Consider the following 20,252-nt stretch of genomic DNA (forward strand, 5'->3'; position numbering starts at 1 on the left):
CCCCAAGCCCGAACTACCCGTCTAATATCCAAATAACCCATCCCGAAAATCCCCAATACACGCCCAGACAAAACCTACTTCGCCATATCCAACTCCCTCACCCTTTTCTCGAACGCCTCTATCATCATGCCCGCCACCTGACTCTCCACCGCCCCCATCATCGCCGCATGCATCGCACTCCGAAACTGAAACCTGACCTCCAACACAACCTTCGTCTCCTCCCTCCCTCCCCCTATCCTGACATGACCATGACCATGACCATGGTCCCTCGGCCTCAGTGGCTGGAGCTTCCACAACGTATCCAAATATTCAAACAACCCACCATCCCCACCATCCCCACCCCTCCCGCTCCCATTCCCATTCCCATTCCCATTCCCATTCCCACCCCACCCACTCCTCGCACCCACCGTCCACCGCTCCCCATCACACTCCACCCGCGACACAAACGTCTCGCTCAACGGGCCATATCCGACCGTCAAGAATGCGCTGGTGGGGTATCCAGTCTCTCCGTCGCGGGCGGTCACTGTCGATGCGGTGAGGAATGGCAGAAAGCGTGCGTACGAGTCTATGTCTGAGATTGTGCGGAAGAGCGGCTCCGGGGGGAAGGGAAGGTTTCGGGCGGCCGTTAGTGTTCGCGGCGGCGGTGGGTAGAAGGCTGTCGCGAAGGTTGGGAGATGGAAGTTGTGGGAGGGTGGTTTTGTTATGGTGCCGGTGCGCCGGGGGGGTTGTTTGGGGAGGAGGAGCAGGCGCAGGAGGGGGCTTGGTGGGTGCATTTTTTTTTTTTTAAATTATTTATTTATTTAATTTAATTTTTTTTTATATTTTATATATATATATATATATATATTTTTGGGTCGCCCTCCTCTTTCTTTTCCAGCGGTGATAGCGGAAGGGTTTGGAGGGGAGCTTTCGTTTCTGTGCTTTGTAGAGGAGAGGTGGGCAGGGTGCCGAAATTACTCTTTCCCTTCCCTCTGGCTAGTTAGTTAACTGTCGCATGGTCGTTGCGCGGACGATAGTTATAGGCTGGGTGTGCAATGCGATTACGGGGATTCGATACACGGCAGGATTTGGGGTGGTCGTGTGAGACTAAACAAAAAGTATCTATCCTATTCGATGTTTGTAGAGTTAAAAGTTTGCTTTTATCAAGTGAGCGGAATACTTTAACTTGGTGCTGATTTGCCCATTCTTTTCCTTTCAAATTCAGTTTAAATAGCTAGATGCTGATTTTGAAAATTTTCCGGATTAAAGATTCCCAGATTTATTTAGTTAAAGATTCAATCGAGAATAAACCTCCATCTATCCATCTTCAGCTTCTTGGAATTATTCATGTCATTCCTGCCATGTTTACTAACAGAGTATACTTCTCTTCTTAAAGGAGGGACTAGGAATTACATGCGGATATCTTATCGATCAACCTGAGAGGGCAAACAAAAATGACAGAATCAAATTGTTGCCCAACTAGTTAACTAAGTTAAACTGACCTAATTAATAAGTAACTAACTAGTGAAGTCCAATGATTATTTAACCAGTTAACTAGGTGCCTATAACTAATAGTTATACGAGCCAACGGATCAGGGGAAAAGCCCATCGGCACACTCCCGCCACATTCTCCATTTCCACAGCTGAGCTTTCAACCCTCTGGCTCATCCAAAGGCCCAACAAGACGGAAACTCATCCTAAACCCTATGCAACAATATCTGCCTTCATTGACACAACCCCACTAGGACCATAAATATTCACCTTCCCACCTTTCCCTTCCCCTTCCTCCAGCACAATCCTATACTCCTCCTCCGCATACAGCGGGCTGGTCGCCCTGTACTCAATACACTCAGGAACAAGAACCTCTTCGGCGCCTGTTAGCTTGTCGTTGCCATTGCCACAGGTTGAATTCCGCTTCTTCTGTGCACCACGCACATCCCGCCACAGGTCTAACATGCAAATCAAATTGAGCGGGCCATGGACGACTAGACCGCGGTGTCCCTCGACGGTTTGAGCCCAGGGGAGTGAGTAGTGGATTTTATGGCCGTTGAATGTCAGTGCCGAGAAGCGGAAGAGAGTTACTGCTGATTGGCGGAGGGTGCGGGTGTGGGTGGTAGTGTTGTCTTGTGTGGAGGTTGAGAAAGTTGGCGGTACTGTTGGTGGGCGGTTAAAGGAGATGGCGGGTGGGGCGTTGTCGACTGTTCGAGGAGTTGAGGTTGACGATGGCATCTTGAGAGCTTCTCGGAATACCCAGTTTCTGTAGGTTATTCAATGGTTAGGATTTGTTTATTATTTAGCTTTTTCTTCTGTTCACGGAGAGGAGATCTAGAAGGGAGATTTATGATCCCAGCTTTAGCTTTGAACAGAAGTTCGTATGATGTGAAACAGAAGAAATAAGACGAAATGATGAGAGGGAACAAAAACACAACCCCACGAAACAGAGAAAAAGTAAGCACACAAAACAAATCATCAAAGGATATATATATATAAAACTCACCGTCTATCCACAATCGCAACGCCCTTCTCGTTTTCAAAAATCTTCTCCACACCAACAACCACCATCTCCTCCCCGGTCTTCCTCACAACTTTTGCCTCAGCAGTCAACATCCGGGTGGTCTCCCGCACCTCCTGACCAACCCTTAACAAATTCACCTTCCCATCCACGCCACGCGGCCACCGCACCTCACCGCCAGCCCACATGCGTCTCGTAAACGGAGCATCGGGGTTATATGACACGTCGGTGCCGTCAGCTCCCAGCTCACCTTCCAAAAATGCTGGGGTGAAGTATACGAGATGGTGTCCGGGGGGTATAGGGGTTCCGGCTTCTGGGGGTGCGGAGTTGGATATGGAGGGGTTGCCTGGATATATCGAGGTGCGGTTTAGCGTGAGAGAGAGAAGCTGAAGTTGGTTGGAATCGAGGGTTTGGGTACGAGTTTGGGGACCGAGGGATTGGTAGCGGGAGATGAAGTTGGAGGCTATGGTTGACGCCGATCTGTTGGAGAAGGCAGATCGTGACTGGGGGAGGGGCTTGGATGTTGGTAGCTGTTGCGATGATCGGTTATATGTGATTCTGTGGCCTAGACATATCCTGGGGGCGAAGGAAGGGTGGAAAGACAAGCGTGTAGAAGTGGCCGTGACGTTTGATCGGGACGGAGAAAACATGGTTAGCGTGGAAAGGTTTCCAGTTCGAGGTGGAATCGAGATCCGGGGGTTTCGTTGATAGGTAGTTATGATGTATGTATCTGTATCAAAAAATCGATTGAATTTGCTTTAGCGATTTGTGCAAAGGTCGTCCGGCTTCTCAGGCCGTGGGAATGGATGCAATTGCAAGTTCATGAGAGGTTTGAAGCGAAAATTGCAGACTGAAGATGTTAAATCTATTGAATACCGGCGCCGGAGTTAAGTCAATCTTGGTCAGCTATAAAATAAATACATTTGGTTGGCCAGAACAGCTTGTAGCCGGTAGGAAGGATGAGTCCCACAGCGCCGTTTCCGCGGTCATCTTCCAAGAAGGATCGGGAGCTTCCCATGATCCCAGTGGATATTGTATCTGTGTAGTTGCTGTGCCGTTAATTGTAATAGTGGTATGAGGGTGCTATTGTGATGTCAGCCCTTGGTCCCTCAGGCTCGAACCTCGGGAGCTCGGGACTTGGTGGTTCCCCGGATTCTGCACGACGTAATAATTTTTGCTACTTAACCAATAACTCACCTGGAATGTTCCCCGGTTCGGCTCTCGGCATCCGGCATCCTATGGCCATGATCAGAAACACAGATCTCCTAAGATTCTGCGAATATATATGAATAGCAGTAAAATGCATGTTATCCGAGTAACCCCAATGTAATGTATGTGCATGCTATTGTACAACGGATATGTGCATAATTATTAGACGCGCATACGTTACACACAAATATTCGCAATACTTGAACACATGCGTGTGCCAGACGATGGACGGTAACTGCCACAGTTCCCAAAGTGGTTTTGAAGTGTTAAATCCCATATGCGGATCTTCTGTACAAGAGGATTAACAATTCGAGTTAATCCCTATCCTCTACCATCCATTGGATCGAAAACAGTTACCGTTTTGAGGTATATGTTTGCAGCTCGAAGGCCATGAGGATTGGCTGGGATGGTTCAGCAAAACCTTAATGAATCCATTCCTCCTCCCTTTGCTCCTGTTTTGCTGCTTGTGTATTGCGAGTTCGTTGTGCCTGAGATGAACAGACAAAACAAAGGATTCGAGTATCCGAATGATATCCTTTTTGTCTAACATGACCATCCTTGGTCCAGAGATGGGTGACGGTGCGGGCAAGCAATTAGTTAGCTAGCTTGTGCTGAAGCCTGCCTCCGATCAATGCCTAAGAAGATTGCAGTATATCCAAATTAATTACCAGGGCTTGTTTGTGATTGTCGAGTATAACATGGAACATGGGAAATTATTTTTCTGGGTGCTAACTTTCCTATTTCCGCATGACTGTTTTCGAAAAACGCCGTTCGCCCTCTCTTCCTCCTGTTGTCATCTTGAACATAAGAACCAGGCTATCCTGTGGTACTAGTTAACTAGTTAACTAACAACGAAATATTAGCGACTTTTAACTTTCTGTTCTCATCAACCTCCCTCCCATGGATACAATGATTTTGGGAAGATCCATAACAACCAGGTGGTTCCAGGGTTATATTAGCGAGATATAGAAATTACAAGCGCTGAAAATGCCCCACCACCCAGTTCATTCGAACTATCGTGAGTTTTCAGATGGCTCTAAGGTGATAAAGTCCGCAGGGCACGGTAAGAAGTTCCATCCAACTTCCAGAACTACTTCACGGAACAAATTTCCAAAGCGAAGAGACCGCTGGTTAAGCAACAGTAGAAGACAATTTCCTGTTCACCTGCTCATCTTGAATTCCAACCGTCCCCCTCCCCTTTTTTTTTTTTTTTTTTTTTTTTTTTTTTTTTTTTTCATTTTCATTTTCATTTTTGGAACCGGCAACTCTCTGGGTTTCAAAGGTTCTGGCGTGAACTGCAATGATGAACGCGAGATGATAGAGCAGCAGAAATGAGGAGCAGATGGTGGGTGTGATTATTGCTGCCAATCCGTTCACTGTACAACTTCGCGTCTGCTGCGTTGTCGCATTGAACGTGTCGTGGAGATCTGCCCTAGTAAAAACTACAACACAACTCCTATAGCCCCTGATTCTTCAGTGCTGAGCCTCTTCTTCTTTCATCTGATCTGATCTTCATTCGCAGCTCACCTACCATTACTCACACTCCGGATTTAATTTTTCAATCATACGTCGCAAGTTTTTCTTTCTTTATAGCCAGTATCATCTTTCCTTGTGCTGGTCTTGTATCGCTTCTACTGTCTCAATGAACTCCGTGCAGCTTCATTTACCCTCCCGCCCCCCTCCCTGTCGCCGCTCACACAGCCCCTCAAACGGTGACAAGATTGAATATCCGAAATTCTTGGATTTCAGCAAGGTGCAGAAGCCTCGACATCACTGGGATGGATCTCAGAGAGAAATTGTTTGTGTTGCCAGACGTTTCTACTCCCTGACTCTGAAGCAAGAGACTTCAATTTTTAATTACATGTTTGCATCGGATCTTCAAAAAGAAGGATTCCTCAGTGGCCTGCCTGTCACTACCCTCAACTCACAGTGTCATGACATGGTTCGAAACAAACACCCCATATGGGTTTCGGTTAACTCATCACCACATTCTCATGGTGGTGATGATGAGTACAGGGAAGCCCGTCGCTTGATTGAGATGGTTTGTATAGAGTTGGGTATTGAAATCAGCAAAAAGCCAAATACATACCCACAGGTCAAAGGATGCCAGCTCCTGAAGTCATTTTTCAATATCCCTGATGCCAAAAAGGCCGATGAATTGATGCTTGAACAGACACTTGAAACTGAAACTGAAGCTGAACTCGACACTGAACCGCAACATGAAAGAACCCCTAGTACCAACCTGAACTCGAGACGACGCACTCTGCATAAAAAACCATTCAAAGGAGAGAAGCCCAGGATCGTATACCGATTTCACAATGCACAGAGTAGGGGGATTAACAGTCCTAGTATACGTGCTGCAGTCTGGGCCACTGGTCCATCTCATATTCAGCATCCATCTCTCCTTGACCAGCGCATTCTTGCAAATCTGGCGAAGTCCCACCTTTCAAAATATACCATACCATCTCCATTTATTTCAACATATGCGATCCTCCTGCCAACAATTCATAGAATGTTGACCAAAAGCAACTGTTCAATGGTCTCAATTATAGATGCATCAAAACTCAATCAGCAAATACTATTTTCTGCCCAGGAGCTATTAGAAAAGGATCCTCTCAGCCCTGAAATCACCAAAGTGGGGTATTTTGGGTGGCAGGAGTGGTTAGTATGGGGGAGCATTTCCGAAGAGGCAATTGTCTGCACTATCTCTCATTTACAGCTTCTGAACATTGTTGACTTGAATCCTGACATTGAGTCTGTGCTTCAAACCCAAACAATCAAGCTTTATGTTCATAACCGCCTTCCACTTAAAACAAAACTCAGAGCTTGCCAGACAAAAGTCGATGCGCCACATGGCAAGGTAATTGGGAAATTTCTCAGAATGGTCAACCTTCCCCTGGAATATATTGAAGATGTTGCACTCGGAATCACCCGCGGCTGGCTCTTTACCCGCAGCCACACGAATACGAACGATGAGTTTCTAGGTGGAGTACGTCAGGGATATACGGAGTATTCGGCTTATGTGACACCTCCAATTACACCTCAGAAGCCAGAAAAGCAGCCCGAAATAATTGTGATCGATGATGAGCTCAGCAAGGGAGGGGTGACGCTGGACAGATTTCAGGAGGAACTGAGACGAACCGCAGAGACAGAACCCGAATCCGAATCCGAAACACCTGAGGGACATCATTCCGAGAGGGGTTACCAATGGGAAACCGTGGATGTTGAGATGAATGAGGGGAATGAGAACTTTACGAGAGTATTCGAACTGGACCGGGAGAGAGTTAATCGAGTGATGGGATGGGAGAACGAGTAGGATGAATCTAGAAGCTGTGAGAGAATGTGTGTGTGGAAGAGAAGAGTTCAATGAGGGATTAGTGGCTTTGAGTGGAAGAAATCTATTTGCTAGTTCTGGTGCATGATATGATGTTTCTCTGTTTTTCTCCCAGGCGCTTACGGAAAATATTTTGAAGGGAACTGAAGGGATGAATGGGGAAATGGGTTTTATGGTGGCATTAGATGGACATCTGATGAAGCTAATCGAAGAGGAGAATTTGCGAAGTTTTCGCATACGATGGTCCCGATATCCTGAATGTTAGGCTGCAAATGAAAACATGTTATCGCAATGCTGATGTCACCCGGAAAGGTCAACCTCCACAAGATGAAGTTTGAAATATTCCATATGGCATTTGACAACTAAACTCCTTAATATTGGCATATAATCCTCTTCCACATATGGGAGAAAACAAGACAAAAAAAACGCACAAGCCGCCCCTTTGGGTAAAAAATGGTTAAAAAAAGACTCGAGCTCAAGTAGTAGGTTTCTGGTTGGGCATAATCGTCTCGGGGTGCTTTCCCATCTTCTTTTTGTCCTTGTGCCTGTCCTTTCTATTGCTTTTTTGTTGTTTTTCTTTTCAAAAAGATCTGTATCATGAAGGCAGGTTCGTCGTGTCATTTGCCTCCTCATAAGCCCAGTTCGTACCCAACGTCACCCCTCAACCCCCTACCAACTCCTCCAAGACAAGAAGCATTTAGAACTTGCCGAATTGCTTGACGCCCTTCCCAGTGCGGGGAAGGACGCGAAGGACGTTGAATCGAACCTAAGGTTGGGGGAAAATTTTTGATATTAGCATGGATCCCTACTGATATCAAAGGTTGAATGCCCTTCTTCCAAGAAACAGCCTCTATGGAGATCTGCATATGATTCCTCGATGCTATCCATATTTTATTTCTTCTTTTCTTTCAATTTTCCAAACCAAGAAATGTTATAACCGCGAAATCAGATAAAGAAATATGATCAATCCAACACATACAGTTTTGCTGAGAGGCCTGCACTGTCCAACGGTGACTTGGTCACCTTCCTCAACACGGAAAGCCGGGGAGACGTGGGCGGCAATGTTCTTGTGTCGCTTCTCATATCGGGAGTACTTGGGAATGTAGTGGAGATATTCACGGCGGATGATGATAGTACGGTGCATCTTGGTTGAAACAACGGTGCCGGTGAGGATACGGCCTCGGATGGAAACCTGACCGGTGAAAGGGCATTTCTTATCTGCAGTTCACCGTCCTGAGTTAGAAAATGTAATTCGTTGTTGAAATTGTCAGGATGATTTTCGTATTGGTCAAGGGTGAAGTGCATAGAACACGGCATTTTCTCTGGCTTCTAGCAATGGGCCAAACTAGCCCCCGAAGACCGCGAAACCACGCACTCCACCCCCAACACTACAACTTCATCGAGAGAGCAATGAAATTTTCTAAAATTTCAATGGCCCTTGTTCACGTCTGGCGTGGGATAGAAAAAAGAAGCGGGATCCGGCTCCGTACCGATATAGCTTCCCTCGATGGCGGTCTTTGGGGTGCGAAATCCGAGACCAACGTCCTTATACCATCTCCGGCCACCCTTTCCGACCTTCTTGCTCTTGGACTTCTGCTTGGAATTCAAGAAGATGTGCGGTTGCTTCTGGAAAGCACGTTCCGACTGGACAGTCAACTCGGTCGCCATGGTTGCCAAAGATCAAGAATCTGACTCTGAACTTGCGGGACAGATTCTCTCGAGCTGGAGCTGGAAGGGGGAGAGAGTGTGGTGAATGTCGATCGGCGAGGTGTGTCGGTCGTCGAGATTCAAGGTTTTGTGCGGCTTTCGGATGGTTAATTCAATGTGGACGTGAAGGAACCGCGCTAGCCCTGAATTGGATTAGCGGGTCTCGGCTAGGGCTTGTCCGTTTTGTTTACTGCGCTAGTCCCAATCTGGAAGCTACTCCAGATCGCGTCGGGATTTGATAAGCAACGACATCTATCGTCAAACGACAAACAAACGAGATATATAGACAACAGCGCACTCTTGTTGTATGCGCGTGGTGCCATGGTGGGAACCAATTAGTATATATTAGTGTACTAGACTCGGAATTGCCCCATCCATCTTCTACAACACATATTCCTTCCTGACATGACTCCGCCCAAGAACGAGTCCGCGACGTCTGACCGCATTCGATCCCGCCGGTCTTTCGCTCAGATGCCCCGTCCAGGCATTGGACCCGGGGTCGATAAAGAAAATATGACGGCGGATATAAGCGCTTCAAGCAGCCAGAGAACTGTGCCCCAAAGGCCCCCAAAACAGGATAAGAAGCTCCGAAGTAAAAGTTTCGGACCCGGCGGTTTGGATGCCCTCAAGCATGCGAATGGCAATAGGCGAAAGGTACTTTGGGAATCCTGATCTACAGAGTCTTTTGCGATACTGATTACTCTCCAGTCAGCTGCTCAGTTCCCTCTAAAGTCTATCCTCAAACCTACGGTACCCGTTTCTCCCATACGAAATATTCCATCCTTCGAGGAAACTCGGAAGAGGATACCGGTTCGAAGCCCGGAGCGCAACTCTAAATCTCGCCAATGGAATGGCCCTAATGGAAAGGGCGATCAACATATTGGCACCTCTACCCCATCGGCTTCTATAGTTGGCACGGAAAATTTGGCCAATCCTTTTGATACATTCAATCCCTCGTCGGTGATGCGCCATGGCAAAATTGCGGTTCGCACGGAGGAGGAGCAGCAAGCTGCCGCCAGGGAAAGGGAAGAGAATGAACTGCTGGAACGTGAGAAACAGGCCATTCTAGAGCACCGAGCGGCAAGGCGAAAATCGATGGGTAGGCTCAACTTCTGCACTATGTTTGCTTAGTTCAAGGGGGGGTACCCGACTGACAGCGTTATTAAAAGCAAATCGTCGTGTGTCCTTTGCGCCAGAGGCCACCCTACATACTTGGAATGTAGTTGAATTGATTGAAGATTCCACGTCTTCTTCAGCCTCGAACTCCACGAGACGTGCCTCTGCTATCACAGCCGATCAATCCCACCACACTCCGAATCAGGACATGGATCTTACAGATCGCCCGACAAATCAACCAAGCGATGACCCCGATGCTGATGAGCACGACCGACTGCGGAAATCACGTCGTGGCTCTGGATTTACTAAGAGAGATCCATACAGTCCCGATCCCGATGAGGCAATCTCTTCCAGCCCATTTAGCGGGAGCTCCGCTGCAGGAAGCGATGATGTCGGTGAGGTAGTTGTGGAAGATGATATGAATTCAGATTCCAATACTGATGATGATGATGGGGCCACGGTTATGAGTATAGAAAACACAACTGAGCGGTCCGGTTCTTCCCAATCAGATGATTCAAGCACCCATTCTAGCACGAAACTCGACCAAGCCTTGCGACAGGCTGCTCAAGCCGCTGGCACTAAAGGGATTGACTTTGATGAAAATAGGGACTTGTCCATAGGATTCACTAATCATGAGATTACTGGGGCATTTTTACCTTGGGTTAAGAAAAGGGCCGAGAAGCTTGATCTTGATACGGAAGATTTGAGTGCTCGACAGGATCAGGAAAATGTTAACCCCTTTGATCAACCTTTATCCCAATATCGGCCTTCAAGCAGGGATTCTAGTGGTGGATTTTATGAGGATTGTGAAGCAGATGTAAGTATGGATATGACCAATGCCGTTGGCGGTATCATCCCAGAGCGACAGGATGGGACAGCGGTTGGTAAATCTTGTCGGAAATCTGTTTCTCCCGGTAGCGGCCGCCGAGATACGCTCCGTCGAACATCAACTGGCGAAATGTCACCTTTCGGGGACCAAACAATGGAATTTACGAATGTGATTGGTGGTATTACCCAAGACCGTTCTCCAATCAAGGTGCTCTCTGGAAGTAGTGACGTTGGAAATGATGAAGAGATGACGATGGAACTTACCTCAGCTCTTGGAAGTATTCAACAGGCTTACCTCCAAAGGGATGTACCCCACGAGGAATACCAGCGGCCCTCCAATGAGCCTGTGGAATATGGAAATCAAGAGTTTGGCGATGAAGCTGACGATGAAGCCATGGAGATGACAGGCGCTATTGGAGGTATCCTGGATCCCATTGAGGAGCAAACGGAACCCCTGGAGGACGAAACCATGGGTATGGATATAACGAATGCGATAGGTAAAATATTACCACCCCAGTTTAATTTCAATAACAGGTCCCAAAGAAGAGCTTTGATGGAGCTGGAGAGCGATGCTGGTCAGCTTGGCAGCTCGCCGTTCCAGGAGAACATTGTGCCTTCGCCACGCAAAAGCCCTGCTGTTGAACAGCAGGCTCCCGTGGTGTCTGAATCCGGCAGCCCGACCCTATCTGGCGTAAAACGCAGGCAGGAACGAAGAAGTATTGGCCCAAGGCAATCAACTACTCCAAGAGATGGCTCTCGTCATTCATCGCCCTTGAGAAAGTTATCGACCCCTTCAAATCGAGTGACTCCACAGGCCAGCAAACATTCAACTCTTGGAAAGACACCACCGTCTGGTAATGTCGTATTCAGAAGCGCATCTCCGAAAAAGCTTTTCGTACCGGAGCTTAAACAAGCATCCACCCAAAAGACTCCGACTAGTTCGAGTAAGCTTTTTCATCAGGATAGTGCTGGGAAGACTACTCCATCCTTCGTCCTGCGTCCTCATGGGCGGCCATCTAGTGGTCTTGGTATTGATAGGGAAGGTATAGGGTCACCGCGTGTTGCTGAAATTCTGGATAGACGACGATCCATAGGGGAAGACTCCCGGCATTTTATACCAAAAAGTCCAACTTCACGAGGAGTGAGATTCGATAATCCCCGAGAGATGGAAGAAGAACTGGAGAGGGAACAAGAAGAAAGAAAGAGAAGGGAAGCTACCATTGCTGAGACAGGAATCCGAAAAGAGCCGACACTTAATTTAAAGGAGCTAATATCCAGCCTTACCCCCAAGAAAAGTAAAGCCAAGGCACGCAAAAGTTTGCATGTTGGCGCAGCGATAGGTCTCCTTGGTAAACGGCCGGCGGAGCTAGACGAGGATGGCGAGGAGGAAGAATATACTCCCAAGCGCCTCAAGGGCCGCGAAGCAAGTCCCGTCAAGAGCATCAGGCTCCCCGCTCCTCTCTCAATGGACGAAGCTGTTAGACGAACCACTCGAGCATCAAGCTACAATGGCCCTGAATCATCCCCATCGCACGTGTCAAGTACAACTCCGAAAGGAGCTCCTCGTACTAGGCCTTTAGGCAGATCCGTCAGTGAGGAGCGTACTACTCAAAATTCTACAGTTGATCTGGAAGGCACCCTGGACAATTCTCCTAAGCCACAAGTCGAGCCAATACAACTCCAGGATTTTCTGGAAATGACCAATATCCACTTTATGGAACTGACTACAACAAAAAGAAGGCATACGTTGGCGCCCTCTAACGAAGAGAAAAAGGCTGCATTCAAGACTGAAGAGGAGTCTGCAAAAGGCACAAGCTTGGAAGATTGCGTGGCTGCTGGGTTCTGCACAGTACCAATGCTCGAGTTATACCAACATGTATGTTAGTTCAGATTTATTTCACCTTTACCGAGCTAACCTTTCTTTTAGTCGTGCCGTGAATTGAAATCCTATATCTCAGAAGGTCGACGGATCATTCGCTCGATCGAAACGGAAACTTACTCAGATAATCCGCCTCTGTTCCAAGAATATGTGACAGCACCACCCGATATCCGGTTGCTGATGGATAACCAGTTCCGTAACGTAAAAACTCATGCGCGCCTTTTAAGCAAGTCCATGTGGTACGAATGGCGAATGAAACTCTTGGAGGGCCTTAAGGAAGGACTCGACCGTCACGTTGAGGAGATGCAGAATGACGAAGCAATTTTATCGAAGAAAGAGCGCCTATTAGATCGAGTGGTTCCCGCGTTGGTTGAAAAGCATGCAAAGCTTGAAACTGAAGCACGTTGTCTGCGGCAAACAGTTGATGAACTGGAAAGCTGCGATAAGGAAGAACTTCGTCAAGCACGCGAACGATTGGCGGCTCTGGATGCGGAAATTGCCGCAAAGAGAAAGTCTCTGGATCAGTCACAAGCAGAGCTTGAAAACAAGAATGATTTCATCCAAACGGGAGCGGAGTTAAAGAATGAACTTTTGTTCCAGATACGTGAAGCGGAGCGAATTACGGAAGAGTGTCGAGGTTGGAGTGTGAAGGAGGTTAAAGCCCTAAAAGGTAAGCACGCTATTTTAGCCATGATGTCATATTCGTTTTGTTTTGCCCTAATACATCCCAGCTTCTGTGCATGCCATTGAACGTCAAACCGGTTGGAGCATCTTGTCTGCTTCATTGAAATCGAACTCCAAGCATGGCCCATCATTAAAAATGCGATATCGCGACGAACTACAGGTTGAATTTTATCCAGGCGCTTTCAACATCACACTGGAGCCGACATCGTCCTGCCGACGCTCGTCTCAACCAAGCAAAAACCTTCCTGTAAACTTCAGCTATTCACCCAGCTTAATTCAAGGAGCTCGGCATGCAAGTAATGGACTGTCTCATGAAAAGGCCCTGATTCTCCACGCACTCCGTATGCGCTCTTCCCAAATATCACAATCATCCCTTACCCCGAGACAGTTCCTTTCCGGTATCTCACGGGCATGGGATAGGGCCATTAACCTAGGGAACGAAATACGTGCACTTGGATACTGCGGAATTACAAGTGCAAAGGCGCCAGAAGTGAACCCCTCTGAGCCAACCTTACTAGTAATCCGGTGTATGGTTCTCGGCTGGTCCTCCGCAAATGCTGAAGCGGAGACTTTTCGAGATAAGGTGAAGGGGAAATCGCCCCCAGTATCAGAGAACAGCGGCAGGGTGAAGGCTAGAGTTGACATTGATTTCACAGTGAAGCCGAGACCAGCCAATAGTGGTACAGATATCCCTGACATGGATATTGAGGTTCACACAGATGTCTCTGCTAGCATTGTCTATGGCTCTATTAGCCCGTACGAGGGTAATGCGGGGGAGGTGCAAATTGGCGATATGCTAGGCAAGATAATTCAGCAGAAGAATACCCCTGGAGTTGAATTGGGGGGTGGTGTGTGGCGGGATGCTGTGAGGAGGTTTGAAAGGAGAGTGTTCGCGTAAGAAATGAAGTTGGTTATTCCTTTTGTTAACTGTTCCTTTGCCCCCTTCTTCCCTCCAGAGTGAGGAAGAATCTGATGTGTTTCACGAATTTATGAGTCGAGATGTTAGCTACCCTTTTATTTGTTTCCTTTGTTCTTTCTGTAATACCATCTTGAAGACCGCTATGTTCAACGGCTGCATGGACTCTGGTGATTTGCTGGTTTTCGCTCCGTGCGTTCTCTTTTACTGCTTTCTTTTGGCTGTCCTTAATTTCCTGTGCTTCCTTCCCTGCGAGAAGATGCTGCCTTCGTTTTATCTACTCATACAGTTTGCTAGGGATTTTGATGTATCTATGTTACATCGCAAGAACTCGTCCCAGTAGAATTACAGCGGTTCGATTCTCAATAGAATAATTGGTTTCACAGGTGATTCTTCGCTATATCCATTGCGATTGCGGGTTTGCTATGTATAATGAACACAACAGTCAATAAATTGGTCATTCTAAGCAGTGCATCAACCTGCATGCATCAAAATACAGTGCACTATAGGGCACCTGTGCAGTTGAGAAAAGCATTTGATACTCCTCTCTCCTTTGGTTATTTCGCCACTGTAATTTGGCCCTGATCTTTGTGACAGCGGATCCGGTACTTGTATCGTTTATTTAATATCCCTTAACCTCAGATTGGTTGCATCACAATTGCCAATTTTAGAAACGGACGAATCAAAAAAGAAATCGTAACATAAGATCGATGTCCGTTGTTGTCCAACCCACCATGAGGGGGCTGATAATTGGGACGGCAATATGGATATTGTTAACCTATCTATACGTTCAGCCAAACGTGAGAATCGAAGAGCCCTGCAAACTGGACCAAAGCCAGGCGGTACGCAGCCGTGCACGCTCCAGCGGGAAGTTCTCTGGCGGCCCTATGTAGTTTCTTTTAGTGCGTTGGGTAGTCGATGTTTCGGAGTCTACCTGTTGATACCGTGCCGACCATGCAACCCGTGCCGTTTGTGACGTAGATTAGGCCTAACTGGGTGCTTTTCAAGTAGTAAACTTGTTTGAATAGCGTCGACTGGGAGGCTGAGGGCTAGTTATTTGCCATTATGCCTAGCAAACAGAGACGAAGATGACGACAAAGCTATTTCCAGTCGAAAAGGATGCGTTGTTTTCTGTCCTGTCGGGTTCTGGCACCGCTTGCTGGGCCGTTTGTGTAAGATGGGTCCTGTAGCCGTTGTCGAACAAAATCCAAGGGGCATTTGGAGACCCCCACAGCAGGTATGGAACCATTTCCAATAGAGTCTCTGGAATTAGGGAGGCGAAAAAAAAAAAAAATGAAACACCCCCGAATATATTGCTAGAAACCAATATATGGATATCCATCCAAATATATTTGCAAATATTCCACCAATAAGGGGGCCGATTGCTAATGGTAACATTTGGCCCGCCTGGAAGAATAAGCCCGTATACCCACCTCGTTCTTCTCTCGTGGTAATATCCCCTAGGACGCCAGTGCCAACAACTATTGAACTTGCCCCTCCTATGCTCTGAACGTACAGTAACACCATAACCTGGGGGTAGGTACTGGTTTGTACTAGACTAACACACGCACAGGTAAATATAAGGAAACTCAGCATATATATGTGATTCGACGTGCCTCAGAATCCGAAAAGGCACCCCAAATGAATGGTATAACTGCTTGGAAGAGGGGGTATGCTGTCACGGAAAAGTTGATCAGGTCTGTGGATACCGACAGATCAGTTGCAATAGTTGGAATGACGGGGGAAACAGATGTTGTCGCAAATCCCGAGAAGGGTCGCCGCGATTGAGACAATGCACACGACAAGGGCTTTCATTAAAGGGAAGAGTGCACAATAAATCAAGGAAGATGGCGGTTGACCATTTGAGATCCAGTCATGGCCGATTAGCAAAATACAGAACAAGAGAGAAACTAGGTATGAAAGCTCTATGGTTGGAAAGGCAATAAAGTTATATACCAAGCGCTGGGGGGCAGCTATTTATCACCAAATAGCCAAGGATCAAATTGGCTTTGGGCATACGATTTGGGCAGTTAGTTATACGCATGGCGTAAACAAAACTATTCACCTAGTCATCCATAACGGGAGCGAGGGAGGTGGAATAGAACTTATGCGAGATCCATTCCCTCCTATTCTCACAGCCTTGGTACGATATTACATCTCCTGACCCTGATTCCCTACTTAGGTGGCATTCAGCAACAATATGTCGGCAGGCATAGTTAACGGTGCTAGTGAGCCAGCAATTGAGAGGTTTCATCGTAGTTACTCGTCCTAAGACGAGCCAAACGGGCCCCAGCAAATGGGAAGAAAATAGAATCGTTCCGGAGACGTAATCCATATTCCCCAGCATGTGAGGTTTATGTGTTTGACTGAAATGTTACCTTTCAACCAATACCAAACTCCGTACTCCCTGAGCAGCCCCTGGACGTGGGTGATGGAATATTTGAGCATTCGATTACCTAGTTCCCCCGCAGGTCGCGTTATTTCAGAGAGAGCAGCCACACCACCACGATGGGGAAAATATTTTCAAGTGTGTTGTCGGCTTCAGATTAAACCAACCCCATTCAAAATTTTGTTTTCTAATTATAAAAAAGGAAAAAAGAAAGAAAAAGAAAAGAAAAGAAAAAGCCAATGAAGGACACTCTAGTATCATGCACTCCGACAGTTCAGTCAACAGGTCATAACTTATCATGCTCAAGGTCGTGGCCTGGTGTGGAGGGACGAAACTGGTAGCTAGTCCCTTTGACAGCCGCGTTAGCGTGATAGGTCATGGATGTCAAATAAGATCAAGTTCCGAACCCAGTTTACAGCGAGATGGAAGACAAAAAGAAATTCAATATTCAAGGGATATAATCCATTTGGTAGGATTGATCTCTTGTTTCAGAAATAACGGTGCACGAGCGGTGCGGGCATTGTGATATCAGAAATATGGAGCCCATCAAAATAAATACTCTCGTTATTCGTCGTTTCGAAACTAAGAGGTGAATTCTGTGTGGCCTCAAACTGCTTGAATAAATACTTTTTTTTTTTTTTTTTTTTTTTTTTTTTTTTCATGTAGTAATAGAGGTGCACTAGGTCGAGAGCGCTGCCTGCAGTCCGTGCAAACGAGCACTACATATCAAGACAGCTAAGATGGGTCACGACGTCGTGATGGACCTCGGAACCCTCGAAGGTAGTCCTGGCGGTGGCGGTCAAATCCAGGCTTAGGGTTGATGCGTCTCGAGCCCTTCAGGGAAGCTTGAAAACACGCCATGAGGCGTCCAGCTAGCCAAAGACGCTTCGGTCTATCTCGGATGATATGAAGAGAACGATCCTGACTTAGTTGGCATAAATCTCTGAAAGTAATGCATCAGCACATCATCTCAGAGGCGCAGAGGAGTCGTGGCGGAAACGCACCGACCTTGGCCCTATGTAACGTTGTTCGGAAAGCCAAGGAAGGGACAGCACGCCGGGTTGTTCGCTCCACAATATGATGGAGAGCATTGGCTGGATGGAGACCAGTAATCTGAACTCCCAACAATCTTGCGAGTCTGAAAGCTAAAGAAAGGGTGGTGTTAACTTTCTTTTTGATGTTGATTTATCATGTGACATTTTAACCACAGAAACATCGTGAGTTTTCAAGGCAGTGAACTAAGAGGCGCGGATAATTGTATCAATTTATGGATGCGCAAGCCAAGGATTTGAAACCTGTATGCATACTGTGGTTTCAGCATGTGCAGCCTTTTTCCATGATAGTGAAATGATAAGCATAAAGTAATATTTTTATTCCTATCACTTGGACTGCCAGGCCGTCAAAGTCACAAGGGTGAGTAGGCGTCCACGCCGAATAAAACAACACAACATGAAGATATAGATCGAGAGGGACATTATCAACTACAAATTCATTTTATATATGCCACCGGAGACACCGTAGTAATATATCATCAATAGAGCTTTATATTCTGTCCTGTCCGGGGAAACAGGTCGTATCGCTCACGCATCATGTTTAATAAGGAAGCCGAAAAGAGAGAGAAAAAAAAAAAATAAGGTATTCAGTCCCCAGATCAGTTCGATTGGCATATATCAGGATTGGCAAAGTGTATGAAAACATGAAAAACATTTGGTATATTTTCGATTTAGGACCCATTTAAGGCGGCGAGACACGAGTAGAGCACATGATTGTTGATAATATCACGCTGTAACTGGGTGCCTCTCACGTTGTCTTCGCTCGCCGTTTGTTTCTAGGACTTCTTCATCACCATATTCGTCATCGTCATCGCCTGCATGGTGTTTATAGTGAGGATGCTGTTGAGCAGGGACCCAAGACTCGCGGTCACCCTTGAAGGGTGGATCCTGGATTGCCAGGTCCACACCCCCACTGCGAGTCTTGGAAATGTTCTTCCGGCGACGTTGGGACAGGGTGCGTGAACGGGTAGATAGTTTGGAGTTCACTGCTGCATTGGAGGAGACCCAATGCGTTAATGCATCTTCACAATCTTGAATGATTGCCCTGCTAGCATCGTACCCATCGTACGCGTTCCGAGTCTCCCCAGGGGTGACTGGAGTGTCGTCGATAAGCTCAAGAAGATGCTTTCCGTACCCAGCAATAATAGCCAGTTTTTCGCAGTGTTCACGGAGGGCATCAAATTGGTAACTAAATGCTGCCTTTATCTTTTCTCGCGTGATGTTGGATAGCTGTGCCTCTGCAACAAGTGATTCTGCCTCAGCACGAACCAATTCCTGTTCCAATACCACGATTCGAGGGGAACTGGGCTCTTTGTATTTCAGATGGGCTATCTGATCGGTTATTTTTTGCTTCCCTGGGACAAAAAGGGTAGTTAGTATCCACAAGCAGAATGACGTAATGTTAATTAACAGATGAACGTACGATCTCTGCTTGGCTGCACAGATGCCTCGATGTTCCGAATGCTTTTCATAGTAACCCGATACTGGTCGTATCGATCAACATAATAGTCCTCTAGTTCGCCAATTTCATATATTAATACTCCTAGCTTATCGGTGACATCCGAAACGTCATCATCGCACGCCTCTCCCCAATAGGAGAGTTGTTGCTATTGGTGTCTCAGCAGGTGCTCAGTCACGTAACGGATAAGGTCGATGCAACGTACTGCAACCTCCATTCTCTCTCTCCCAACTAACTCCATGCTACGCATGACATTTTTCTCCATTTTTACCAGCTGAGAAAGCTTTTTAGATAGTTCGGGACCAAAAGCTCCTGCTGTTTGTTTTCGGAAAGCATGTCCTACACGGGGCAAGAGATTAGTATCATCTCGATATGCCCTCGAGGAGTTCAATTTGATGAAAGCACTAGTTTCTCCCGCAAGTACAGGGAAATTGTGCGCATTACGGCCATGCCCAAGCAACAATTATAGAGATATCTACCCACCAAAGCTAATCTTTCCAAACAGTCGGTTGGTCTTGGTGGTGGAAGGGGGAGGAGGCGGGTTCTCGAGTTCTGAAGCTGTGGGTGCGCGCGACTGGCGCATGGAATAAGTTCGATGCATCATGAAAAAGAGTTAAGGTAGACTGTCAAACGAGACGCATGCGTGAGTATGGCAATGCTTTTTGAAGTGAACGAAGATATTGATGGCTGTCAACATCCAACTTCGCCTTCTAGACTGGTTGGTTGGTTTGACATGCAAGCTTTTTGAGACAGAACTTGAGGTCCAACTTTTAGCAGATAGCAGTACCTAGGGCTGTTCAGGCAAATATCTGGGACAGTCGATCGCATGAGACAGAAGCACAGGATGTATGTATATATGGGGAGCTACAATGTCAGCAATTCTGCTGGGAGCATCCCGTTGGAATCGAGTTCGCTCGTCCGCTCCCAGACGGAGGACCTTCGAGATGTGACGTCGACGGAGATCGCTTAGCTTGCCTAAACAAGCTTAGAGCTCGTCACCGGACAGCCTCGTTCGTAGCTCTCCACACCTGAAATAAGGCAGAGGGGGGCGGGGGAACCCTTCGAAGAAGAAGAATAGAACAGGCTGAAAAACTTGGAAATAATAAATTCGCCACAGTATCTACGCGATATTGCTTAACTAGTTGTTTGCCATCTAGAATTTTTTAAGGTTTTCGTGACATATTTTTC

The 20,252-nt window shown here is 46.9% G+C and overlaps 7 protein-coding genes across 7 annotated transcripts; 2 read left to right on the forward strand and 5 right to left on the reverse strand.

Moving 5' to 3' along the window:
- Positions 1 to 74: 74 nt before the first annotated feature.
- Positions 75 to 773, reverse strand: PAAG_06364 (hypothetical protein; the record flags this gene model as incomplete). Its single annotated transcript, XM_015845870.1, has 1 exon — positions 75 to 773. The coding sequence occupies one exon, from the start codon at positions 771 to 773 to the stop codon at positions 75 to 77; it is 699 nt and encodes a 232-aa protein (XP_015700096.1).
- A 910-nt stretch (positions 774 to 1,683) lies between these two features.
- PAAG_06365 (hypothetical protein) lies at positions 1,684 to 3,141 on the reverse strand (the record flags this gene model as incomplete). The annotated part of the gene is made up of 2 exons (XM_002791580.2): positions 1,684 to 2,236; positions 2,477 to 3,141. 2 exons carry the CDS (start codon positions 3,139 to 3,141, stop codon positions 1,684 to 1,686), a joined length of 1,218 nt encoding a protein of 405 aa, XP_002791626.2.
- A 2,201-nt stretch (positions 3,142 to 5,342) lies between these two features.
- Positions 5,343 to 7,016, forward strand: PAAG_06366 (hypothetical protein; the record flags this gene model as incomplete). Its single annotated transcript, XM_002791581.1, has 1 exon — positions 5,343 to 7,016. One exon carries the CDS (start codon positions 5,343 to 5,345, stop codon positions 7,014 to 7,016), a length of 1,674 nt encoding a protein of 557 aa, XP_002791627.1.
- Positions 7,017 to 7,731: 715 nt separating this feature from the next.
- On the reverse strand, positions 7,732 to 8,702 carry PAAG_06367 (40S ribosomal protein S11; the record flags this gene model as incomplete). The annotated part of the gene is made up of 3 exons (XM_002791582.2): positions 7,732 to 7,800; positions 8,014 to 8,252; positions 8,525 to 8,702. 3 exons carry the CDS (start codon positions 8,700 to 8,702, stop codon positions 7,732 to 7,734), a joined length of 486 nt encoding a protein of 161 aa, XP_002791628.1.
- A 444-nt stretch (positions 8,703 to 9,146) lies between these two features.
- Positions 9,147 to 14,146, forward strand: PAAG_06368 (hypothetical protein; the record flags this gene model as incomplete). Its single annotated transcript, XM_015845871.1, has 5 exons — positions 9,147 to 9,395; positions 9,450 to 9,840; positions 9,911 to 12,561; positions 12,613 to 13,234; positions 13,296 to 14,146. 5 exons carry the CDS (start codon positions 9,147 to 9,149, stop codon positions 14,144 to 14,146), a joined length of 4,764 nt encoding a protein of 1,587 aa, XP_015700097.1.
- Positions 14,147 to 15,264: 1,118 nt separating this feature from the next.
- PAAG_12208 (hypothetical protein) lies at positions 15,265 to 15,691 on the reverse strand (the record flags this gene model as incomplete). The annotated part of the gene is made up of 2 exons (XM_015847727.1): positions 15,265 to 15,427; positions 15,561 to 15,691. 2 exons carry the CDS (start codon positions 15,689 to 15,691, stop codon positions 15,265 to 15,267), a joined length of 294 nt encoding a protein of 97 aa, XP_015702639.1.
- Positions 15,692 to 18,331: 2,640 nt separating this feature from the next.
- On the reverse strand, positions 18,332 to 19,665 carry PAAG_06370 (sphingolipid long chain base-responsive protein LSP1; the record flags this gene model as incomplete). Its single annotated transcript, XM_002791585.2, has 4 exons — positions 18,332 to 18,960; positions 19,029 to 19,212; positions 19,270 to 19,403; positions 19,548 to 19,665. The coding sequence occupies 4 exons, from the start codon at positions 19,663 to 19,665 to the stop codon at positions 18,332 to 18,334; spliced, it is 1,065 nt and encodes a 354-aa protein (XP_002791631.1).
- Positions 19,666 to 20,252: the final 587 nt, after the last annotated feature.

This window comes from Paracoccidioides lutzii, assembly GCF_000150705.2.
Source record: "Paracoccidioides lutzii Pb01 unplaced genomic scaffold supercont2.18, whole genome shotgun sequence".
NCBI lineage: Eukaryota > Fungi > Ascomycota > Eurotiomycetes > Onygenales > Ajellomycetaceae > Paracoccidioides > Paracoccidioides lutzii.